Genomic DNA, 26,311 nt, shown 5'->3' on the forward strand with positions numbered 1-26,311 from the left:
GCACTGCTCTCTGTGTAAGTGTGTGTGTGTGTGTGTGTGTGTGTGTGTGTGTAAGAGGGATAAATCAGTGTTTTGTGTTCTGCAGTATTTTGTGGGCTTCAAACACCCCCAGAAGAACAGAACCACCAGAAGGTGCTCCGATGTGTGCGCGTGTGTGTGTTTGTGTGTGTGCGTGCGCATGTGAGTAGGCTGGCTGGTATGTTAAAAAGTGTGGAGAAAATAATTGGCAGAGCAGGACTAAAATTAACACCCGCCAACCCTCGGAATGCAGGTAGGAATAAACGGAGGTGTTAAACGTGGAACGGGCTAAATATTCCCGGCACTGGTTGTGACGCGTCGCTGCGGCTTCAGCCCGCAGGCTGCGCTCGCTTCCGACCCGCCGCCGCCGGGAAGTTATTTCAGGCCAACCGTCCGTCAGAGGATGGACGGGGGCCGGAGCTGGCGTGAAAACACGAGAACGCTCACATTTTTTAAATTCATTTATTCATATTTTCGCTGGTCGCGGCAAGAAATTATTATTTTTTTTCATTTATTAATTATTCACCCGTTGGTTCATTAATCCTATTTTCCTCAGTCACTTGAATTCTTCAGCTTCTTCAGCGCAACTAGCGGTGTTTTGCTAAACATGCTAACTTTGCCGTTTTTGTAGAGAATCTCTCCGGAAGGGTCGGGCTGCGTGTTTGTGCTTTAAATAGCTTTTCCCCGAGCCGGAGAAGATTCGTCAGTTCTTTCAGGAGGCCGAGGCGCTGCAGAGTTATCATGTTTTTTTTTGTTTTTTTTTTGTTTTTGTTGTTTTTTTTGTTGATTCACGTCCGTCACGGCAGAACATCTCCAGCACAAACGTGCCTGGACTGAGTGCGCGCAACGGCCCGGATCTACTTTCCACACCTCAATGCTGATAAAAAAATAAATAAAAAAAAAAAAAAGATTCTCGCTCTCGCCTCAGAAAATATCCTGAGATTCACACTCATCAAGCAGGTCTGACGCTTAAGTTCCCCTGCATTTGACAGCGTATGTGTAAGTGTGTGTGTGTGTGTGTGTGTGTGTGTTCTTTAATTGAGCTGGTAATTCCCTTGGCAGTTCATCGCGGCGTCTCCACCGAATGGAATCCGTTTTTTTTCCGTCTGTAGCGAGTCAGGACTCGAAGTCATTCGGGACCGGGAAGCGGTTTGGTGAAAATGCGTCTCCGTATGCAGACGATGGGCTTGTTTACGTTCCAGAATTTAGACCAAATCAACGGCGGCCATGTTTATTCCCGGCCTCTCTGGACCTTTGCAGCATTATATGTATTGGGAGCCATCCCCCCTCCTGTTTACCTGATTTCCATTTAGGCTCCCCCTCTTTGTTTCCACTTCTTTGTGAATGTTTCTGTTTCGCCTCCTCCTCCTCCAGAAGCATGCTTTTTTCGCGGCGGGCCGACCCGCCGCCAGGCTCTGCTGATTGTGAGCGGCGGCGAGGAGCTGCAGGTGGGATTTTTTGGCGGCCGCGGCAGGAGACGGAGGGTTTATTTATAGCGACGGTCGGGATCGGCGGACCGGGCGTGCCAGCACTTCAGTCAAATGCATTTAAAAAAAAAAAAAAAAAAAGACAATTCCCTCCAGGAGCGCGAACGTGACGAGCTGCCGTCAGGTTTCCGCACTTTAATCATCAACCAGCTCGGTTTCCCCTTAGACGTAGGAAATAAAATAATGGGAGGAGGAAGGAGGGAATAAAAGGTGCCGTCTTTGCAGGTTTGAAGTGTAATTTCGTTTTTAAATCACAAATAACATTAAGTCGTGAACGGCCGCCGGGACACCTCGGTACGGCAGCGCTGTTTAGTCATAGTACGCCTTGTTACTGCAGATCAACACTTCAAACACACAAAATAGTCATTCTCTTTGGGGCTAAACAACAATAATCATAATAGTAAAATGCATGGCGACCATAACACTAATGTTAAATTCGTATCCTCCCGCAGGCCAAAAACATGCAAAAGGAGACTCTAATTCAGGGGTCTCAGACTCGCGGCCCTCGGAACAATATTCTGTGGCCGCCCCCTGCCTGAAACCAAATCTTTGTTTTTTTCTCAAATGCATCTAGGGGTTTTATACAGTGGGTTTAAAAAAAAAAAAAAAACAGAAAAAAATGAAAAAATAACTCTGCAATGTATTTTTTGCTTCAAAATTTGAAAACGAAATGATTTATGGATCAAAAAAACATCTAATGATATGGTTAAAACAATATTTTCTTTTCTTATTTCTATAAAAAGCACAAAAACAATAACAAAAAAAAAAAGGAAAATTAAAAAGATTGATTTAATAACCAGAATAGCCACCATTAGCCTTGTAAACATTACACCTCCTCTTAAACATTCTACCAATCCATTTTCTAGTAAATTCTAGTGGCAAATATTTCCACGGTGACAAGATTTTCTTTTTTAACTCAACAATATTTTTAGGGTGTAATTTCATTAACTCTTTTTCAATATTCATTTTTAATATTAATTCGTCATGTATTTTTTAGAGCAGCGGTCAGGAATCTATGGCTTGCGAGCCATATATGGCTCTTCCGGTGACGGCATATGGCTTCCAGACAATTTTGAGTTGAAAAAGAAAAAATCAGTTTGGAACTGATTTTAAAATATTTGTGATATTTCTTCATAATACCGTGACATTTTAAAGTAAACAGAAATGAGTTTTGAAGATAAATTTCACGGGTCACCCGTCGGTCGGGTCGGGAACCAATGGCTTGCGAGCACGTCCGGGTCGTTGTAAAGATGAAGAAATGATTTTACCAGATAGCCAACGAGTTTATCTGCGTCAACCCTTATAACTGAAAAGATGGCGAAAAGAAAAAAAGAGGATGATTAATGTGCATTCCAGCCTGCATGGACAGAGGAATTTACATTTGGATCTGCGGTTTGGTATGCAATGATAAAAATGCATCGATGAAACGGTCAAATATAAATACGTTAAAAATACTATATGGCTCTCGATAAAATATATTTACAAATATTTGGCTTTTACGGTTCTCCCAGTCAGAAAGGTCCCCGACCCCTGTTTTAGAGGAACACTTCATTACATATAAAGATTTTTATAATTTACCTGTTTACCTCCTTTACACTAAAACAACTTAGTGTTACTTCTAAGTAATGATTTTACCGGTCCGGCCTCCTTCACCAAAATGAGTTTGACGGTTGTTTACCTCTATATGAGGCTCTGTGATCAACCTTCCTCTCGCCCAATGACAGCTGGAATAGGCTCCGCCCCCTCGCAACCCTGAACGCAGGATACATGCTATAGATAATGTATGAATGAATTATGTCGAATTTATCTTCACATGAACTAAACAGAGGTGTGAAAGAGGCCTGACATGACTGATCCCACCTAAAGTTGAATGCTAGCATGTTTTGGTTAAAGACACGCGCCGTTTTCTGTTTTTGCGGCAACTTCAGGGAAGTAGCCGACGCAAAGCTCATTTTTTTTTAGCGAAACAGTGCAAAAAGTTTTAGTTTGACAGAAAGGAATATTGGGACGCTTGGCCAAACAAACAAACGAAAGTCAGAACAGAAGTCGTGCTACGGCGGCTAAGCAGGTAATTCAGCAGATGCTGTGATTGGCCGTCCGCCCGGTTCCACTTCCTGTTTGTTCTGAATGAAAATAATAAGGCAGAAACTTTTTTCCCTCTGAGGGTTTTTTTTTTTTTCCTCTTGCCGCATGAATACGTCTTCGTCATCCCCTTTCCCCCCCCGGCCGTGGTTATTTTTCAGAAATTCCATCAGCGCAGGTGAAGACAAATTCCTTCGGTCCCTGAAGGGTCGGCTGCAGACGGCTCGGCTCGACGGCACTCACTGAACGCGTTTTTCTCACTTTGCAGATTTCGTCCGATCTCACACACACACACACTCTCCTCACCTTCACGGGGATGAATCGTGTTATTTGAGGAGAGTTCGGGCGGGGCGGCGGCGGTGAACCGAAGACAGACAAACAATTTTAGCCGCCTCTTGAAATAGACCTTAAAAGTTCCACCCCCTCGCTGCCTCTTAGATTAATGAAGCCGCCGTTGCTTCCTTATCTGGTTGTCGTCGACCGCTCGCGGCCCAAAGGCCGTAAATATGTTCTGCGAGACAAACCAAGCCCTGGGATCCAAGGGGAGCGGCGGGGAACTTTGGAAACTGGACGTGAAGAAGAAGGAAACATCCAGATGTGGATGGCGTTGGACTGTCAATCCACTGAATACTGAAGGAACGTTTCTCGGTTTGAGTTTTGGGTCATTTTGAAGAAAAAGATTTCCCCAATTGAAATCTTCTGGTATGATTTTGTCGCCTTTCTTTGGAAGTAAAATGGAAATAAATTCCCAGAATGGACCACGAAATGAACAATGACAAGGTATTCAATATGAAATGGGTCTGGAGAGGCGACACGGTTTTTAGAAATGATAAAATTTCGTGACAGAATTTTATCAAACCGCTTCTCTCTGTTATTTAAAACTCTACGTTTAATATTTCCCTTCTTGGTTTCATGTTTTTCTTTTCTCTTGAAGTTCAAACCGCTCGTCCGATGACAGCGGGTGGAACCGGAACGTTCTGCAGATAAAGAACCTTGATTCGAAAGCCCGCGGATAAAACCCCATTTGTTTCCGGGCCTTTCCGACACAAACGTCCCCACAAACGCCGAAAAGACGTAGATGTGTGTCTTGCGTCCGAGGCGGGGCCTTCGTCCTCGCCAGAGCGAGTCTTTGTACTTCATTAAACCAGCAGACGGCGGCGGTTTGCTCGGCCTGTTTGTTTCCTGTCTGCACGGGGACTGAACCTTCATCCTCTGTTTGCCCGAAGCTTAAACCTGCGGGGGACAAATAAATACCGCTCTCGGCCCGTCTGTCAACTCTCTCCGACCTCGTCTCCTCGGCGACGCCGTTTCCGCGGCTGCGGACGCGGGTCGATGATGTCGTCGCGCTTGAAATGGCACTCGGGCGGTGATCTGGGTTCTGAAGTGTGTTCTTCAGGTTCTCCGCACAAACAGTCAGAAGATTCATTCATTGAGGCTGAATGGCTGGACGTCTCTATTATAGACCGATAGCTAACTTGTCCGGTTTAAGCCCCGCCCCCCATGGATTGGCTCCGCCCCCCAACCCTCATCGCAGGATAAATAATAACCATTTTAGATACAGTGCAACATCGGCTTACGAGCGCCCCTAATTGGCCCACGAACAGAGTTTCTGGAAATTTTTCGATGGATCCTCGAACGAGCTTCGGTGCACAAACACGCAAACAAAAAAGTCACTCCGCGTTGTAGCGTAGCGGCAGTTGTGCGTGTTGCTTTGCATTGTTTACGTGGTTCAGCGTTGCATTTTACTGTTATAATGCTTTTGTCGTGCTTTTTCTCAGCATGTTAGCCCTCAGTATGGCTCCCAAAAAAGGCTAAAAGTGCTAGTAATAGACGTGTTTAGAAGACAATAAAAACGAGTTGATCTGATGAAGGAAATATTAGCCAAACGCGAGAGAGGTGTTGGTGTTACAGATCTTGCCAAGCACTACGACGTGGTTAGGTCAACCATCTATACGATCATAACGAATAAAGATGGGCTAAAGGTGGCTGATGTGGCTAAAGGAACGGCTACGCTAACAAAGCAAAGGTCTCGAGTCTTAGAAGAAGGAGAAAAGTTATTATTAGTTTGGATTAATGACAGACAGCTTGTCGCAGATCGCGTTAGCATTAGCCAGCGTCTCATATGTGAGATGTATATACCGTAAATTCCGAACTATAAGCCGCTACATCTTTCAAACGTTTTGAATGCTGCGGCTAAAACAACGATGCGGCTAATTTTGGATTTTTTTTTTGGCTGACAAGCTTCAAGCCACCAAAACACTTAGTCCCGTCACATCGGACCAATTAAATTACCGTAAAATTCTGAGGCCGTTCAATTCCGAATTTAATGGTTTTAATGCGCAGGAGACGGATGAAGATAAAGATCAGCTAGCCGGTGCGGCTTACATTCCGGTCCGTTCGATAGTCTGGAAATTACGGTACTTCTGCCGATGTAGCGAAGGAAACGGTGAGAACAAGTGCTGGCAAGAAGGGAAAGAACATCAGAAACACATTAATAATCAAAGTTAGCTTTAATTCCTTTCTGTAATTTTGCTACCAATCAGGAAAACAGCGTGTTTTTTTGGGCCGGAGCATGGATCAATTGGGTTTACATTGATTTCAATGGGAAACGATTCGGTTTGCGAACATTTCGGTTAACAAACGGAGGCGAAGAGGCAAATTGAATTCGTAAGTCGAGGTTCTACTTCACATGTTATTGTATTTTTACCTTTTACTTCAGCTGATCGGCCTATGTCGGGTCAGCGGGGTCAACCTCCCCGGCGAGGCTCCGGTGAACCGCTTCCCAAAGCCTCCTCCCAGGGTGTGTTTTGGCAGCCGTACAATAAGACGCTGGGACTTTTGGAGATTTTACTGCCTGCGGCTAAAAGCGCTCTCGGTCTCCCCAGGTGGAAATGATCGTTACCGCCTGATTTATCCTGGCCTTTATGCTGCTGTTGGCAGACAAGCGTTCGCGCTGAATCACCCGTGTCTCGCCGTGCTCATCCAATCACGAAACCCCGCCGTAACTCATCTGGCCAACCGCAGCCGGATGTCCGATGCCATTATCTCCACCGATCGGACCCTTGGCCCCGTCCTGGTTTCAGCTCGAATTAACCTCCAGACATGAGCGCCGCCGCCCGCGATTGGCTCCCGGCGGGAAGGCTGTCCAGCCTCATTCCACCAATCAGCAATCAGGACATTAGACATGGCGTGTGGAGGGAGGCGTGCGTCGCGCCGCGAGCTACAAGTCAAGCGTAAACGGTGTTGACGTGCTTTCCTGGATGGGCTTGACAGCTGAAAGGGGCGTATCGGTGTTTGGCAGGTGGCTCGGCGCCAATGATTGACAGCTGATAGAGCGCGTCACACTTTGATTGACAGTTTGTTGGCATCAAAAATCAGACAGCCGTCTCAGGTTACAGTCATACAGATTGAAGGGTGAGTCTGTTTGATTGACAGCTGGAGAGGCGTGTGTGTGCGTGTGTTTGCCGAATGGGCGTGCCAATTATCGAGGGTATATACAGGACCGTCTCGGAAAATTAGGATATTGTGATGAAGTTCTTTATCTTCTGTAATGCAATTAAAAAAAACAAAAAATATTTTTTTATGATATTTTGAGATAGGATTTTTGAGTTTTCTTAAGATGTAAGCCATAATCAGCAACATTAAAATAATAAAAGGCTTGCAATATTTCAGTTAATTTGCAATGAATCCAGAAAGTATGACTTTTTTGTTTTTTGTTTTGTTAAATAAAGGCTTGCAATATTTCTGTTGATTTGTAATGAATCCAGAATGTCTGACATTTTTGTTTTTGTAATTGCATTACAGAAGATAAAGAACTTTATCACAATATTCTAATTTTCTGCGACAGTCCTGTATGTTTAAATGACAACTTGTTGGGATCGATCCTTGATCGACAGGTAAAGGGTAGCATCGCTGTCCGATGACTTCATGAAGATATTCTTTTTATTAACCTTATTTAAAGAGTTTCACTGTCAGAAAAAAAAGACCAAAATCTGTCTTTTTGCCAAATTGAGGATTTTTTTCATGAGATGAGATTAGATGCATGAAAAGGAAAGGAGGCAGGAGGTCACTGTGAAAAATGGAGTCGTTTATACGTAATAAAAGGGGAAGCTTATGTCAAAGCTTACGTGTCAAAGCATGAAAAGGTTCAAAAGCATGACGGGGTTCTAAGCTGGAACCCGGACGTCAAGCCGGACCCCCGGATCTGTTTCTGCGACGGAAAGAGACGAGCGCGAAGTGTTTTCTGCCGACCGTCCGCAGGGAGAACGAGGCGAAGATGACACACATGTAACCGTTGGTAGCAGCTCGCCGCCTCGGGGTTCGCTGCCATTTGGTGCTCGTTTGCAGCTACACTGTCCATACACACACACACACACACGCGCGCGCTCGCTCTCTCTCTGGTGAAACGAGGCCTCTGTGAGTGTGTCACCAACACACACTCTCGGAGGGTCCCCGTTGTGTCCTAATGTAGAGCGCGGCGAGCCTTCAGGGCCGCGTCCAATATGGCCTCCGACACCTTCGCCACATGAATTGCTCCCCTCCCGTTTTTCGTTGTGCTTCAACGATTTCTTTGGTGTACCAACTTATTTGCTAATGTCTTGAAACGGACACGATTGTGGACGCATCTTTGAACGGCTGTAACCATTTAAACATGCTTTACAATAACAGCAGAAAGTATCTCGTCGGTCACGTGACGTTGTTGGAACAGAAATGTTTTCCTCGGGGTCAGGAGGGAACGATCATTTTTGAGAGTTATTACTTACAGCAGACTGACACAGAGGCCCACGTGTGTGTGTGTGTGTGTGTGTGTGTGTGTGTGTGTGTGTGTGTGTGTGTGTGTGTTTGTGTTAGCTGGAGGCTGCAGCGGCCCACAGGGGACGGAAGCAGCAGAAGCACCAGCATGATGAAACGGCAAAGGCATTTTACAAAATTGATTATTTACTTAAATCCAATAAACAACTGCGATGCTCCTACCGGTACGTGTTTAAACTTTCATTTCCTCTTTCTTTTAATCATTATTGCTCTTAGTTTTATATAAAATCAGCGACTGATTGAATCGATGATGGCTTCAATAAAATACAGAAACGTTTTAATTTAAGGTTAAGAAGCCCTGACACGTTGTAATACCATATGTGTCCACTGGGGGGCGCTAGTCGGTGCAAGAGGAGATTGAGGAAGAATTCAAAATAAAGACTTCGGTTAATTTAAATGAAAAGATAATGAGTAATATTATATTGATTGTGGTCATACAGATGGTATAACACCTCTGGGGGGGTCATTTGTTTCGTCGTAGTGCTTTATCGGTTCTGTGTTCAGCGACCGTCCGACCGATCGGATCGTTACCGTGGAAACACCGGCGCGCTCGTCTGCGAGGATTTTAAAATCAGGGCGATCCAGTTCAATTTGGCGACGATCCCCAGTCGCAGGGGAGGGGTCTCCCAGCTGGACGTGAACAACAACCATGACGAGCAGGAAGTGAGCGTGATGGGACAGCATCTGACTCGGCTGACTTGGCGGTTCTTCTCTTCTTCGCTCGTCCTCGACGACAGGAAACGCAGAAAAATTCCCGTCAGTTGCTTTTGTTGCCACCAGCAGGTCAAAATGGAAACATCTTTTTTTTTGGGAACAACCAGTCAAGTTGGGTGCAACCATGTCTGCAGGGGGATGGTAAGGGACGAAATGTAATGTCCTCAAATGGGGACTGCGGGTGGTAAGAGTATCTAAACCTGCTCTCAGCAGCACGAGCTAGCTGTTAGCTAACAGTACCCGATGGCAACAGTTAGAATTGTGGTATTTCTCTGACGTTGCAGATGAAACTGGTCTTCACCGAAGCAGAGGTGACGTAACGCGTGGATGCAGTTCCGGGATGTGAACACTAGGGATTTTTTTCGTTATCCGGGTCCACGGACGGGGCGGCGCGGTGGCGCAGCGGTTAGCGTTTTGGCCTCACGGCACAATTGGATTCCCGTGATGAGTTCTCCTCTGGGTTCTCCGGTTTCCTCCCAGAGTCCAGCAGGTTAATTGGAAGAAAAATTGGGAAAAATGGCCTCGAAAGATTAAATGATTGTTTCACTTTGCTTCACTTTGTTCCACAAATCAGCATCCAAAATGTCACTCTTTCTGAAAACCTTCTGAAAGGGACTGTTGTGCGTTTCACAATAAGTGTTTTTATTATTTGTGCAACAATTGGTTTTATTTCTTTTACACTTTTAATCAGTGGGGTTTTAAAGTTGTGTGTTTGAGTAAGAATTGTTGCCAGCGGCGTGTTTTTGGCGCCGCCCCTCCGGCTATGGCAAACACTAACTGTGTGTTTTTTTTTGCAAAAAATTAGAATTCATGACTGAGGGGATGGGGGTATATTGTAAACAGGCACAGCTGTTTTGCATCAAAACTGTGTGTGTGTGTGTGTGTGTGTGTGTGTGTGTGTGTGTGTGTGTGTGTCATGATGTGTTCAGCTCTCCATGCAAGTGTTTTTAATGTTTTTTTTAGCTGATGGTTCATCTGTAGGTCAACACTTTTAGAAAAGTTAAAAGATATCCATTTTTTTAATCAGACCTCCAAAGATGCTGAAGGGATAAACAAAATTTTGTGTATTTATTTATGCATTTATTTGTTCTTTCATGTGATGTATTTTGTAGATTTTTTTTTTGTCGCTCTTTACTGTCGTCAGCCACTGTAACGTTCAATATTTTTAACACGGCCAGATGCGGTTCGATTTTTTTTTTTCTCCACTGGCAGGCGAGAAAACGTCTCTTCACGAGGTGTGAAGAGCTCAAAAAGCAGCGTCCTCGTATGAGGGGTCGCAGGAGGTGCTGAATGTTACGCTCTGTGTGTGTGTGTGTGTGTGTGTGTGTGTGTGTGTGTTCTTATACAGGACTGTCTCTGAAAATTAGAATATTGTGATAAAGTTCTTTATCACCTGTACTGCAATTAAAAAAAAAAAAAAAATACTTTTTCATGATATTCTAATATTTTGAGATAGGATTTTTGAGTTTTCTTAAAATGTAATCCATAATCAACAATATTAAAATAATAAAAGGCTTGCAATAATTCAGTTGATTTTTAATGAATCCAGAATGTATGACATTTTTGTTTTTGTAATTGCATTACAGAAGATAAAGAACTTTATCACAATATTCTAATTTTCTGAGACAGTCCTACATATATCTTTTAAACCAAGCGGGAAAGGAAACTGCTGGATCGGGGCAGTGAACTACAAAGATGTCGGCGGTGAAGTTTAGACAGTCTGGCGACGTGGAGGTCGTGCGTGGACGGAGCGAGAGGCTGCCAGCTCGGCGCTGCCCTGAAGTGTAAATCAAACACACTTCACCTCACAGCTGCCCTGCAGCCGGGGCGGGCGGGTAGACGAGGAGAGGAAGCAGTGGAAAGAGGAAACAAGGGTAGAAGAGGAGCTAAAGGGAGGAGTAGGAAGGACACCTAAAATTTAAATTTGAAAAAAAAAAAAAAAAGTTTTCTTACATTGCTTTTCTGGCTCTGACGGATTCCTGGAAACCCAGCAGTCACGTTAGCGGGTTTAGCTAGTTTAGTATTCAAACAAGCATGCCGACCTTGGGTGGCGTCCTCGTAACGAGGGCGGCTAGTGTTAGCTAAAGTTAGCTGCTGAGTCAGACGCCGGAGCCGGGCGGAAGTTGTCTGCTGAGTCAGCAGGATAACTCCGGCGAACGTCCCGATTCCAAACTCGGTAAACGGCATCCTGATGAATACAAAAACACGCCCCGTCCACGGAAAAATCAAAGAGGAAACCGTCTGCTAGGAGGATTTTGTCACTTTTCCCTTCAAACTGCCCACATTTTTGGAGCCGGTCACATCCTGTCTGCTGGAGGATCCACATCGATGCCATTCTTGGGGCGGGAGGTTGGCTTGAGGATTACACTTCAGAAAAGATGCACCCATTTAGTGATTGGAAAGTCTTTATTAGTGATATAACATATTCATTGGCACCGCAACAGTATTTAATTTAAACAAAGAGAGTCTTAAAAATGGGTACGAAATTACAGAAATTCTCAACAATTAACCAAAAAAATTTGAGAAATTGACTGAAGCGAAGAAGGGGGTGCCTCAAGGATTATTTCGAGCTAACCTAGTAACTTTCACTCCAAAATATGTGTGGTAGGGTGGGGGGGCCTCGGCCTTCGGATCCAGAGACTCCACACGGCCGAGGTCGTCTCTTTTGGGCTGAAGGATCTCGGCGGTGTCCCCGTATGCCTCGTACAGCCAGAGCCCGGCGCGTAGCGGCTCGCCGGAGGTCAGCCTGACCTTGGTGAGGAGGGTCATGGTATCAGAGACGCGGTAGAAGGACAGACCACGTACTTTGGAATCCAGGTACACCCCGATCCTGTTGGACCGGGCGCCGAGGACCGGGCTGGAGGACTTGTCGTGCTTCAGTGCATACTCTGTCCTGTTGCAGTACAAAGCCCAAGAGCAGCTATTATTTCCGAAATCACTGTGAAACTTATTTAATCCTCTTCTCTTGAAACTAGCGTGAGCGACAGCCACGCGGACAGCGTCGCCTTGCCAATCCACCTCCCAGTAACAGCGACCCGTCAGAGTCTGAGCGCTTAGTACCTGGTACCAGTAACTGAACCTGTCTGGGTGTGGAGTGTAAGCCTGTGACACGCTAGTTAAAGTTGCCATTCTGTTGTCATCGGACAGTACCAGGTTATTGTGCGCGGTGTTTGGATCCAGTGTGATCTTGCGTGAATATCTCAGGAAGTCAGCTCTGGTCGTCGGATCTGGCTGCGGCAAGAGAGTGTCCACCTGAGTCACGGACCATGAGATGTCCCCTAGTTTGTCCCTCAGAAGGCCCTGGAGTTCACCGCTCGCCTCCTCCAGGGCGTCTATCACGCTAGTGAAGTGCCCAACTGTACGGACGTTCAAGGACCTGTACGGAGACGGGTTGAGCTCCAAAGATTTCGGGTAATTCAGCAGAAACTGAGAGTGATCTTCGGTGCTGGACAGCTGCTTTAGGTTGGTCTGTTCCCTCCTCAGTTTAGAGACCTCCTGCGTGAGCTTCTTCTGCTCCCCTTTGACTCGACTCACCTCCGCCTCCTGCTGGGATCTGATCTGCTGATCCAAACCAGAGCGTTGTTTCTCCAGGAAACTGATCAGCTCTGTGAGGATCCGATTTCCGTCCCCCACTGCTTTGTCGGCGGAGAGATTGATGAACTCCAGCTCCTTCTGGAGAACCGTCACATCCTTTAGCCTGTCCTTTATACCCTGCTGGATCTTTGTCTGAAGGGTGTCCAGATTTTTCTGCCTCTTGGCTCTTTCCTCTGCAGCCGTGACATTGCAGCACCTCTTGTGCTTCTCCAAGCAGCAGAGGTGGCAGATCAGCTGCTGATCAGTGCGACAGAATACCTTCCTCACCTCCTTGTGATCGGGGCACACGCTCGCCTGGAGTTTCTTGGTGGCTTTTACCAGCTCGTGTCTCTCGAACTGAGGGAGGTCGTGAGGCTGCAGGTGCTCCTCGCAGAAGGAGACCATGCACGTCAGGCAGGACTTGAGGGCTTTTTTCTGGGTGCAGAGATCACACGCCACATCTTCAGGTCCGCCGTTGCGGTCGTCAGCCACGCTCAGAGACTTTACGTCAGTCACCATCTGGCCCAGTCTCTCCAGGGAGAACTTCATTCTGTAAGGGCAGCTGCAGAAATGTTGCCTGTCAAACTAGACCTGGATGTAGCCTTTGCAATAGTCGTGTCCTTCGGGACGAGTAACTGGATCCTTCAGGATGTCCCGACAGATTCTACAGGAGACGCTTTCTCAAGGCAACAACCGCCTGCATCTGGTTCTATCCGAAACCATGCGGATCTTATATAAGAGCTGGAACTTGGCATGGCTGGGCCAAAGTTTACTTGACCAGGAAGTGGATGGAGGGCGTGGAGCTGAAATAGTTCTGGGAGGAGTGGTTTGATAAAAACCTGTTATTGTTGCAGCTCTACTTGTCACTTGTTTACCTGTTGATCGCCATCAACATTCGAGGTTCTGTACAGCCGGCGGCCTCAACTGCCTGAAACTTCACAGAGCGTAACGCCACCACTCCCTGACTTGGTTCTCTATCGCATCTCCCAGTCTACATATATTCCCCCTAAATAATTTGAACACCGTGTAAAATGTTTAAAAACAAGACAGAATGATCTTCACTGGGAACATCGTGCAACTCCTCCCCAAAGTGGGGTTTTCGGCAAAACCAATTCTAAAGAAGTTGGGAAGAGACTACATGGATCGGTGGTGCTTCCACCATGCCCTCCCCTACACACACCACGGTGGTCCTTTCCCTTCTTAGCCTAAGAGGACTTGATGTCCATAACAAGTTTGTTTTTGCGTGGGCGTACCTGGATCACATGACCCGATCATGCCGAACACTTGACTTCCTGTTGAAGACGCGGTGCTAATTTGGGTCCACCGACATCGGTTTCTCCCGGGGTTCCCTTTTGAGAGTCCTGCTGCCTTTTAAAGGACCCACTCGGAGTTGGTTTCTGTCCTCACATGTCAAGAATCATTTGGATTAACTGTGATATTATGGGATGCAGATGGTGAGATCCCTGGTGACATGGACTCTTCTGGTCCAGACCTCCAAAATAGAGGTTGGTCAGCCTCTATTTTGGTCATTTTAAGTACTTTTTTGACACTACATTTATCCAGGAAAGGAAAGGAGAATAAAAGCAATATGGACCATCTCAGCTAAGCAGAGTGAAGACCAACGAGCTTCCAGGGTTGTTTATCTTCTTGATACAGGCGCCATTTTGAACGTGCCGAGTTTCAAGTACATTTTTCAAGACGTTCTTACTCTGGAACTCAACGCCTGTCCTGATGTTTGTCTGCTCAGGTGTACGACTCACCTTACGCCCCTGATTGGAGTGAACGAAAGTGAAAAACGCTGAAAAGGAGAGCCGAGCAGTTGATGAGGAGGAGGAGGAGGGCGCGGAGATGAACTGAATTAGACATGAGGAAGAGGAGGAGGTGGGGGGAGGAATAACAGCAGGGGGTGAAAGTGAGCATCGATGCCTCACGGAAAGAGAGACAGCAATTATCTTGAGTAGCTTGGAGTCGGTTTTACTGCGGCGACTCTCTGGATTTATGAGCGCGCAGGCGAGCAGCCGAGCCGTCGCCGCCAGGTCCAAAACCCTGAGCTGGTTGAGCGCAGATGTTTAGTGGGAGCAGGAGAATGAGAAACCTCGGTCCATTGGTCGGAGTTTCAAAACCCACGACGGGGGTGAATTTTCGTGTCCAGACGACTCATCGGTTTCGAATCATCGATCACATCGTCGGAAAGGATGTCCGATTCCAGTTGAAGCCGATGAAACCGCTCATTAGGGGCAGAAAACGAAGCGCTGTATTCAGTCATCTCGTCAGTGTTTGGACACACAGGTTTTGAAGGCACATTTACTTTTGCTTTCACTTTTGGGCCACGCAAAAAAGAACTCAAAGGACCTGATCGGCTGCATGTTCAAGGCTGTTTTTCTTTCACTTTGGAGAAACTTACGGCCTTAAAAGGGCAACCGGCCTTTCGTCGCCTTTTCCACTCGGCGTCTTTTCACCCTTAACTCACCCTTGACCTTCAAACGGGGGTTTCGGGGCAGAAACTCCGAGGCTCGATCGCCTCGAAGATCTCCCATCTCCAAAACACCCACCGTACTGCACGCAACAAACACACACACACACACACACACACATACACACACATACATACATACACTATACACGCTGCACACGCCCCCACAGAGACACACTCGCTCTGCTGTTCGGCATGAGTCAACATCATGTGACTCACCGTGTGTGTGTGTGTGTGCGCGGGTGTGTGTGTGTGTGTGTGTGTGTGTGTGTGCGTGCGTGTTGGCAGCTCCCACGTTAGCTTCCCCGCCAGCTTCGCGGGTGTCTCAGATTAACACTGAAGTGCCTCTTTGAAGATGATGAAGCATACACACACACACACACACACACACACACACATGCAGTAACGATGGCGGTCGCCTCTTCTTCTCTTTATCCCTCCCTCTTCCCCCATTCAACACCTAATTGATTGATTATTTATCAGCCCTGTGTTCTCAGCGGACGCCGCACACTCAGGTCGTGACTCGCAGCTTTGCTCTGATTGAAAGGCTTTTGTCACGCTGCGTTTGAACGGAAACATGCGGCAAAACAACACACTCCATCCACCGACAACACACACACATATACAAACACTCTCCACATCGTGATTTTTGAGTCCGGCGATCCGGGATCGAGTTCTTACTCATAATGAACACCCAAATGTCCACAAAAGAAAGTAGCGGAATGTGAATGCTAACGCAGGCAGCTAGCGGCGCACTCCGAATGTTAGCATGTGGCTATCGGCTGCATTCGCACCTTATTGTGTGTGTGTGTGTGTGTGGGGGGGGGGGGGGGGGGGGGGAGGTTGGGTTAAGGTGGCATGAAGTGTTGGAAGAAGGGTTGGAAGAAGAACATATCATTTAACCACCGCATTACATCTGTTTCTAGGTTAACATCAGGCTTTGGTTTAGGGTTAAAGTTGGGATTAGATTAGGATCGGGTTAGGTTTAGCATTAAGGTTAGGATTTGGTTTAGGGTAGACCCGGGCTTTTTACGGTCACATCCTTTTTTAATCCGGCCTGCAAAACTATTTTCTTTGAATATTTTAATAAATATTTTCAATCAATATTGAATCTAGAAACTCTTTAATTTTGTATGGATGATTACATACAAAATAATATTGGTACATTTATATGATCATTAAGGATTTTAACATTGAAAGAAAATGCCAAAAAATGTAAATATTTAGATTTAAATTTTCATTTTGTTCAATTTTCATGATACCTAGTTGGCCCGCGCATAAAAATTGAAAAAGAACTGTGGCCTGCCAGCCAAAATAATTGCCCACCCCTGGTTTAGGGTCTAGCGTTAGGATTAGGTTTTGCTTTATGGTTAAAATTGGGATTAGGTTTTGACATTACAATTAGGATTAGGTTTATCATTAAGGCTAGGATTAGATTTTTGTTCTAGGTCAGTATTATGGTTAGGCTTATGGTTGAAGTTAGGGTTAGATTTAGGTTACGATTAGGGTTAGGTTTGTGGTTTAGGTTACAATGAGGTATGAATTAGGATTTGGATGAGGTTTGTGGTTTGGGTTAGGATTAGGGTTGAGATAAGGTTCAGATCCTAGGTTATGATTAAAGTTAGGTTTGTTGTCAAGGTTAGGTAAGGTTTACATCCTAGGTTAAGATTAGGATTAGGTTTTCATTCAGGTTAGGTTTAGCTTCAAGGTTAGGATTAGGGATAGGTTTACAGTTGAGGTTAGGATTAGGGTTAGATTTATGGTTTAGGTTAGGATTAGATTCAGGCAAGTCTCTAGCATATGTTCAGTTCATTGTTCCGTCGTCACTCTAATCCAGATTGATTCATCTTGTCTGGTTGATCTTTTTGCCTGAAAGTTATCTTGACTTGGTTCAGTTCCTTTTTAAGCTGCGGTTCAGACTTCTTGTTCCTGTTTGGTCAGTTTAAACTGGTTTGTCTGCATTCTGGTTTGATCTCATGAGTTTTTTTTTTTCCATGAGGTGGCCGGTTCCTCTCCACTGCAGGTATAATCTGGTTTATTCCACATTGTTCACTTTGCTTCTGACCTGGTGTACTTGGGATCCATCCATTAGAATCTCGATTGCTTTTTAGCGGTTTTATGTGTGTCTGCTCATCCTGATCATCTTGGTTCAGTCCGGTTTGACCAATTTGTTCTTCTTCGCGTCTTTATTTGTTCCTGGGAACAAGTTCTCTTTTTATATTCCAGTTTTGTCTTATTGTTATTAGTAGAGTTCGTCCCTCTTGTCAGTCTTTGCAGTTTGTCCAATGGGGCTTTTTTTTCTTCCGGATTAAATTCCATCCATTCCGGTTTAGTCTGGGATTTCCTCATGTTTTTTTTTTTTATTCCACTTCTTCCTTAATGCTTCCTTTGGTGCTTTTTTCAGCATAATTTTTTTTCCAAATGTGCTTATTTATGCTTGATTTTGTTCCAGTAAATGTTTGTCTGTCCACTTTCACTCACTTTCTGTGTTTTGTGTGTCCACCATTTCCCTTTGGTTTTTCCCACAACGGTTGGTTTGTTCCACATGGTGTGATTAGTTGGTATTTTGTGCAACTTTTTTTACTTGTTCCATCTGTTTTATCACTTCGGTTTATCAACAGCTGTCCTTATCTGAGTCCTCTTCCTCCTCTCTTTTGCATTTCTTCTTTCAACCCAAGTCATCACCTGGTTTTCTCCCACGTTCCTCCTCATTCTTGCACCTGTTCTTCAGCTTGGTTCTCCTCTTCCCCCCCCCCCGTCCTGCCGGGCTGAATATAAAAACAGCTTCACCGCAGGAAACAAACAGGTTATTCAGTTGGTCACCTTGACAACCAGATGGCTGACCGCCGCTCTCTGTCCTCCACCCCCTCAGCGTGGAAGGCGACCCTCAGTGTCCGGAGGCGCTCACGTTCTCCGATTCGTCCTTCGGCCACCAGCCTCCCTTCCATCGCTATAGCAACAGCCCCCTCTCCAGCCCCTGCGACCCTTACGGCTCCGCCTCCGTCAGCGGGCCCCTAGGAGCCGCCCACGCACAGGTACCGGCCACACGTGGACCCAAGGAAGATATAATCTGAGTTTAAGATTGTGATCAGGGGTCTCAGACTCGCGGGCTCATTGTGGCCCTCGGAACAATATTTTGTGGCCCCCTGCCTGAAATTAAATCTTTGTGTTAGTGCGGCATGTTTTTTTCTCACATGCATCTGGAGGTTTTATACAAAAAAAAAAAAAAAACGGGCAAGGACAAAATGAAAAAATAAATTTGCAATGTATTATTTGCTTCAAAATTTAAAAAGAAAATCATTTTTTGATGAAAAAACGTCTGGTGATATTGTTAAAACAATATTTTCTTTAAATACCACAAAAACAACAGAAAAAAAAAAAAACGGGCAAAATTAAAAAGATTGATTTGGAAACCAGAATAGCCTTGCAAACATACCTCCTCTGATACATGCTACCAATCCATTTTCTAATAAATTCTAGTGGCAAATTTTTCCACAGTGACAAGATTTTCTTTTTTAACTCAACAATATTTTTAATTCAATATTAATTTTTAATATTAATTCGTCATGTATTTTTTAGAGGAACAGTTCATTACATCTAAAGATTTCTTTAATTTACCTGTTTACCTCCTTCACACTAAAACAAAGGAAATATTTGGAATTAGTGTTACGTCTAGGTAATGATTTTACTGGTCCGGCCCCCTTGACATCAAATGAGGCCGTATGTGGCCCCCGGACCGAAATGAGTTTGACACCCCTGCTTTAGATGGATCAAAATAATAAGAATAAGAATAAGAATAAGAATAAGAATAAGAATAAGAATAAGAATAAGAATAAGAACAACTTTATTTATCCCGAAGGAAATTGCTGTGCCAGAGTTATAAGAAAAATATAACGAGAATAAATAATAGTAGAAAATTGAATAAACGGTTAAAAAAAAAGAGAAAAAAAGGGGGAAATACAAATATACTATAAGTAACAAGTGAAAACTATAAAGTGTCTTAAGGTCTTAAGTACCAAGTGAAAGATAAGGAGTGCACAAGAGTATGAAAAAATATTGTACGTGTAGCTTCTATGAAATATTGCATAGTTATGAACATATATACGGATAAATTATTACAATTTACAGAAAGTGGGTGAGATTTTTTTTTCTTTTAATGTTTAAGATTTAAAGATAAACCAAACCAATAAACCAAAAAAACAACAAATGCAAAGCCTACGTTGTATTTTCTGTTGATTAATGTGTTTTTAGTCAGCGTCTGAAGTGCACCATATTTAACTCACACACACACACACACACACACACACACATTGCAGATGTCCCAGGAGATCTGGAACACCTGGAAAACTGATTTTCCAGTCCCTGCAGACTTATTGGAGATTTGAAAGGAGCAAAATGCTTAAAAAATTAAATTAAATGAATGGCAAATGATGATTAATGATAATTTTTCCAAAAACAGAAAGTGGTTTGTTTAAGCGCACTTATCTGATTCTGTCAGTGATATTAAGTTAAGGGTATTCCGTGTGTAATAACAAAATAATGAATAGCTGCAGGGGTAATTTAACATCTTCTCCAGCGGGAGCTTGTCAGGTCCGTTCTCGTGGAAACGCACTGGAAAATCGTCCCCCCCTGCAAGGGGTTTGTCTGTGCACCTCCTCGCGACCCGGGACCGCTGAGAACCGGCTGAAATTCAAGTGGAAACGCGTCGGAAGTGACAAAGTTAGCTTCTGATGAAACATCGGCTGTCATGAGCTGGTTTATTGCTGGCGGTCGCGTCGCGCAGCTGTTAGCCGGGCGGCGGGCCAGGCCCCGAGTGTGTGAAGGTCATCACCGAGGTCGGGATGAGTAAACACACCTGAACTCGACAACTCTGTCTGCTCTTCTGGGTGCAGACGCCAAAGCGGCTCCTGTTAGCCTCAGGTTGTTAAAACACTGCAGTAAATTTTATTGATATTGCAGTTAGAAAAAAAGCGTCTGATGCTAAATATAAACTGATAAAAAAAGCAAAGACTGAACCGAAAATTCTGACCTCAGGTTTTTGTCTGTATTCACGGCTGTAAGTCACCCCAGGAGAAGAAGGAGAAGAAGTTTTCCATGCGTGCCCAGGCGGCTACATCAATTTAGCAAGTTAGCTTAGTCGTATACTTGTTTGCAAAAAAAAGTTGTTTTTTTTTCCTTCCTTTTGAGACAATTTATTACCAGTAGATGGCGCTAAAAGTGGCTATGTGTAGCACTGAGATGCAACATGGTGAGATGGCAGGGTAGTCAGTCAGAACAGCGCCCCCTTGTGTCCTGGAGGACCTCGCCGTTTAATTCAATGCCGTGATTTAATTACATTCTAAAGAGTTTTTTGCAGGCGCTAACGTGGAGCAGCCCAAACTGTCACGGTGATGATTTTACATCTACTCTTCCTCCTCTTCCACCTTCCAGGGCAGCTCCCCCATCTCTCCCCCCAGCCCGGCCAGCCTCGCCTGGGCTCAGCGCAGCCGACACCAGCCGGCCAGTCTGGCGCTCCGCAAGCAAGAGGAGGAGGAGAGCAAACGCTGCAAGGCGCTATCCGACAGCTATGAGCTCTCTACGGACCTCCAGGACAAGAAGGTACCGGAAGCCTCTGCTCGGATCGGACGTCCGCGCCCTGATCCTTCTTCATCACTATGGAAACGTCCCAATCAGGAGATGAATAACTAAAACGCAGTCAGGATCATAAAATAAAGGAACAAGAACTTCTGTTTTGTTGATTATGGCGCCCCCTGTGGACAGATAGGGGTACCGGCGCCTTCGATATTTTTTTTCCCGTTAAATCCAAGTATATTAAATCATCTAAACGAGTCCGACTGTGTAAATTATCGGAGGAAATAATCCGTCCCAGAAAGGAAAAGTCGTAAAAGTCAATGAGGGGGAGAAGTGCTGCCACCGGAACACAGAAAGAATTTACAGCAGTGAAGAAATAACCCCGGGATTTAGAAAAATTTAAAAAGTCATAATTTGCAGATGAAATCATAATAAATCCAACAGAAGGATTTTTTTTCTTCCAGATGATTGTCTTTTTTTTTTTTTTTTTTTTTTTTTTTAACTCGACTCAACGCCGTATCTGATTGGTCCCCCCCCCCGCCAGGTGGAGATGCTGGAGAGGAAGTACGGCGGCCAGTTCGTGTCCCGACGGGCGGCGAGGACCATCCAGACGGCGTTCCGGCAGTATCGCATGAACAAGAACTTCGAGAGGCTCCGCAGCTCCGCGTCGGAGAGCCGTATGACGCGGCGCATCATCTTGTCCAACATGAGGATGCAGGTACGGGCGGGAAACTCGGCGGCGTTCTCCCACAGCCGCCCACCGAGATCCTGATCTGTTTTTGTTTTGCCGGCGTCCAGTACTCCTTCGATGAGCGCCATCCGCAGGGTCAAGGGTCAGGAGGTCAGCAGGGGTCGGAGGACGTGGACGACTCCTTCTCCAAGCAGGTAACCTCCTCCGCTGTCTCAGTACTCCCTTATTTAAGGTAAGGAATACTTGCATTTTAAGAGATTTGTTTTGTTTTTATTGCTCCATGCTTTTCATTTTGGTAGTTTCGGCTAATCTTCAAGATGGTCATTTTGGTTAAATTTATGTTTTTCTTTTCAATTCACATTCTCCGTGCGCATGCGTGTGTGTTTGTTAGGTTAAATCCTTGGCCGACTCGATGGACGACTCGCTCACCTGCCAGTCGGGGCGGGAGGACTCGCAGGAAGCGGGAGGCGAAGGGGAGGACGACGATGACGACGAGGAAGGTGACGAAGAGGAGGAAGAGGAGGAGGAGGAAGGGGAAGAGGAGGACGACGAAGACGACGACGAAGACTACAGGGAGTGCGCGTGGCGCGGCGGCGGCGGCCCGGGATCCCGTCACGTGGCGGGGCGCGCGGGCAGAGGCGGCGTCGGGGGCGGCGCCGGCATGCACGAGGACAGCACCGCCACCTCCTTCAGCGACGTCACCCTCTACATGGACGACGGCTGCCTCCCCTCGTCGCCGCTCTCGCGCCCGCCGTCCTCGCCGCTCTCGCACCCGGCCTCCAGCTCGGACACGGAGTACTGGGGCGGAGGAGGAGGCGGGGGAAGCGGCGGGAGGGAGGACAGCAGGGAGACGGAGGGAGGCAGCAGCACCAGCCGGAGAAGCAGCACCCCCTGCACCGAGTGCCGGGGGGAGTACAGGGGCAGGTCGGGGGGAGGAGGGGGACACCTGCCCGTCCTCACCATAGAACCCCCCAGCGACAGCTCCGTCGACATGAGCGACAGGTCAGTTTGGCCGATCGCGCGGCAGCTTCCGGTCAGAGATAAAACTCAGTTACCGTCCTGCGTTCTCGCTGTCAATCAAAAGATCCGTTCTTTCATAATACCGTGTTTTGTAACCAATCAGTTAATGGCACGGTCAGAACACTGATGGCGTCGTCACTGCCCATCTTTCGGCGTGAGCTGAAAACATTCCTTTTCACCAAGAACTACTAATCACACCTAGACCCCCCCCCAAAAAAAATTAACAATGAAATATGTATACTGCTCAAAAAAATAAAGGGAACACTTGAACAACACAATGTAACTCCAAGTCAATCACACTTGTGTGAAATCATAGTGTCCACTCAGGAAGCAACACAGATTCATTTGGACTTGTTTTAAGGACATTACATCAAAGTTGGATCAGCCTGGAGTTTGTTTTTACACTTTAATTTTGAGTGTGATTCCTAATCCAGACCTCCATGGGTTGATACAATTGATTTCCAATTAATCATTTTTGTGTGATTTTGTTGTCAGCACATTCAACTGTGTAAAGAGCAAAGTATTTCATAAGAATATTTCATTCATTTAGATCTAGGATGTGTTTTTTAAGTGTTCCCTTTTTTTTTTTGAGCAGTGTATGTTTACGGTTCTGAGAGGCTACTTGGTTGAGTGGTCCGACTGCTGGTACTTCGGATCTTCGGTGACTCAATTGCACTTTTTGTAAGTCGCTTTGGGTAAAAGCGTCTGCCAAACGACCGTAATGTAATGTAATGTGATGTAACGTGATGGCATCGCCATGCCGATTACGACAAACGACGACTTCCTGCTTTGTCGCGTCCGACTGCAGGACGATCGGGGAACGAGCGCGACTTCTTTGGAGTGGAAACCGTCTCCTCTTCCCGGCGGTGACCTCTGTTTGTGCCTCCCCAGGTCTGAGCGCGGCTCCATCGGGCGTCTGGTGTACGAGCAGGAGCCGTCCGGCGTGGAGCGAGGAGGGGCGGAGCGGCGGGGCGGGGAGGGGGAGAGCGGCGAGGACGAGCGCGGGGGCGGCGGCGGGAGCAGCGAGGCCGATTCCCCGCAGGGGACCATCAAACACAAACCCAACGGCCGCTCCGTCGCCACGGCGCAGGGCCAGACCCGCGGCTCCGCCCCGGCCCCCCTTCCCATGCCGTCGGCGCGAACCCTCCCCTCGCACCCGCTGCCCCACCCGCTGCAACACGGTCACCCCCACCCGCTGCCGATCCCGCACCTCCCCACCATCCTCCACCACCACCCGCAGTACGGCCAGCCGCACCTCGTGCACATGCACCACGCGCACGGCGGGCCGTACGTGCAGCACTTCGCCCAGCACCACTACCACCACCTGCACCACCACGGCTACCCGGACCCCCCCGCCTCCCCGCTGCCGTCCCCCATCCCGCCGCTCACGCCCCTCTCGCCGCTGCCGCCGGCCCTCACGCCCTCGCCGCTGTCTTCCTCCTCCTCGCCCAACATGGACGGCCAGCAGGCTCAGCACCCCCAAGCCCACCACCCGCACCTGCACCACCACCACCACCACCTGCTCTGCTCCGACGGCGACAACGAGAGCGTCAACTCCACCACCACCAACTCCAACGACGACACCACCGTCAACAACTGCAGCTCGGGCTCGTCGTCGCGCGACAGCCTGCGGGAGCCGATGGGCGGGGCCACGCTGGGGAAGCAGACCTATCAGCGGGAGAGCCGCCACAGCTGGGACTCGCCCGCCTTCAACAACGACGTGGTGCAGCGGCGGCAGTATCGCATCGGACTCAACCTCTTCAACAAGTGAGAGAGAACGTCGGCGTCTCTGTGTGTCGCCTCGCGATCCACAGCCGACCCGTCCGTGTTAAGCCCCGCCTCCCGACGGGGATCGGTCGGATAAGCGATGCGATATCTTTCGTTCTTCGCGGTCGCATAAACTTACTTTCCACCTACACTGAGATGTTTATCGCGGCCACAAAAGGGTGACCGCCGGATCTGGTTCTGTCTCGTCCTCCCTCGAAACCAGGAAGCCGGAGAAGGGGATCCAGTACCTGATCGAGAGGGGCTTCGTGTCGGACACGCCGGTGGGCATCGCCAGGTTCATCCTGGAGAGGAAGGGCCTCAGCAGGCAGATGATCGGGGAGTTCCTGGGCAGCAGGCAGCAATTCAACAAGGACGTCCTGGAGTGAGTACGGCCGGGCGCGGCGAGGCCTTGGATGAGGACGTTACGATGTGAAGTTTACGCCTTAACAGGGTCCCCATGTGGGTTTGTGTCATGGAAAATACAGCAGCGCCACCAGGTCGGAATAGCAAATCAAAGGAGTGCCAGCTTTCGATTACAAATGCAATATTTATATTTATATTTATACATTCTTCTGGACACTCATTATCATTTCATTTTTACTACCCACGTGTCCAACTATATTAGTTATTTCTATAACCATTGCTTGCACAAGGCATTTCTCATATTTTGTTTTATATTTTTATAGTTTTGTATTCATTTCTAAATAGTATTCAATTATTTAACTCTATATTCTTTATTATATATTCTTTCTATTATTGCGATTTGCACACTTTTCTATCCTGTAATGCTGCTTTGACAATTTTAATTTCTCCGTTATCTCATCTTATCTTATCTTATCTTATCTTATCTTATCTTATCTTATCTTATCTTATCTTATCTTATAAGTAGGTATATCTATAAAAAATGTGGTTGTTTTAGTCCTCAGTGTTTATTGTCCTCATCTGGTCAGTGTTTTTTTGCAAAAAACTGCTTGTAATGTTTCTATAGCGTGTTTTGATTTATAGATATATATTGGTTAACTGATGATTGATAATCTATATATTTTATAAATCCAAAATACCTCAAAGAAACTTTTGTCTGGAAGGCGGGACAAACATTTGGATGTTTACTGCACATATTATTTAGATTTAACATCTAATTTAGATTGAAAGGTCACCTGACCCAAGGGTCAGGGTGAGTGTGTGTGTGTGACGAAGATCAGCTGACGCCTGTGTGTGTGTGTGTGTGTGTGTGTGTGTGTGTGTGTGTGTGTGTGTGTGTGTGTGCAGCTGCGTCCTGGATGAGATGGACTTCTCTGGGATGGACCTGGACGACGCCCTGAGGAAGTTTCAGGCCCAGATCAAGGTGCAGGGTGAAGCCCAGCGGGTGGAGCGGCTGGTGGAGGCCTTCAGGTACCAAACCCCACCTCAAAAGACAAACCTTTACAAAAGTTAAATTATTTCATTTTTCTGATTTTCTATTCTATTGCTGTTCTGCCAATATTTTTATCAATTTTCTTTTTTTTTCTCACATTAATAATAAATACAATTATTGTTATTTTCATTGAAACCACTGCTACTTTTACAACAACTACTACTAATAATTATCATAATAATATGTTAATATGTGAAATATGATATTATGGAAGTAACTGTTACTACCATAACTGACCATAACTAACTGTATTGGTAGTATTTATTGTAATAGTGCTGTAAATATTAATATTAAACCTTAGGAACAAAATTTAATTAAAACCTGTTTATTTTAACTATGACTTACATTATTTCTACCAGTGGTTATTGTTGTAGTCCTTGTGATGTAACGTATTGTACGTATTGTATTGTGCAGTATTGTAATGCTCGTAGTTGTTGTATCACACAGTAATATTAGTAGTAGCAGTAGCAGTAGTATTCATAACAATAATAACAGTGAAAACTACTTTAAAAAAAATAAAGTAGTAATTATTACATAATAAATATGTTATTACAGTAATCATTATCACTTCTAAATTCATTATATATTATATTGATATATAATGATTATCATGTCTGGTGGTTCTCAGTCATCCAGGTCATGGTGAATTCTTGTTGAAATTTTCTTGTTGTGGGGCAAGACGAGAAGGT

At 46.0% G+C, this 26,311-nt stretch overlaps 2 protein-coding genes across 3 annotated transcripts in view; one reads left to right on the forward strand and one right to left on the reverse strand.

Annotated features, from left to right (window-relative positions):
- Nucleotides 1-26,311, forward strand: part of LOC147226975 (IQ motif and SEC7 domain-containing protein 1-like) — an 89,680-nt gene that overhangs the window by 52,149 nt on the left and 11,220 nt on the right. For both annotated transcript variants that reach the window (XM_086158936.1, XM_086158937.1), the window contains 8 exons: nt 18,032-18,194; nt 20,590-20,757; nt 21,275-21,448; nt 21,529-21,615; nt 21,813-22,423; nt 23,333-24,208; nt 24,432-24,590; nt 25,478-25,600. In XM_086158936.1, the coding sequence (XP_086015062.1) occupies nt 18,032-18,194; nt 20,590-20,757; nt 21,275-21,448; nt 21,529-21,615; nt 21,813-22,423; nt 23,333-24,208; nt 24,432-24,590; nt 25,478-25,600 (2,361 nt within the window). The remainder of the gene's footprint in view (nt 1-18,031; nt 18,195-20,589; nt 20,758-21,274; nt 21,449-21,528; nt 21,616-21,812; nt 22,424-23,332; nt 24,209-24,431; nt 24,591-25,477; nt 25,601-26,311) is intronic.
- Nucleotides 11,501-13,384, reverse strand: LOC147226977 (tripartite motif-containing protein 16-like). Its single transcript, XM_086158934.1, has one exon. It carries the CDS (start codon nt 13,233-13,235, stop codon nt 11,667-11,669), a length of 1,569 nt encoding a protein of 522 aa, XP_086015060.1. The 5' UTR covers nt 13,236-13,384; the 3' UTR covers nt 11,501-11,666.

The sequence above is a fragment of the Fistularia commersonii genome, chromosome 14 (assembly GCF_037954325.1).
Source record: "Fistularia commersonii isolate RoL2024-O1a breed Wild chromosome 14, RoL_Fcom_v1.0, whole genome shotgun sequence".
NCBI lineage: Eukaryota > Metazoa > Chordata > Actinopteri > Syngnathiformes > Fistulariidae > Fistularia > Fistularia commersonii.

Excerpts from the sequence above, each read along its gene's own strand:
- LOC147226977 (XM_086158934.1), bottom strand. The coding sequence starts at position 13,235 with ATGAAGTTCTCCCTGGAGAGACTGGGCCAGATGGTGACTGACGTAAAG.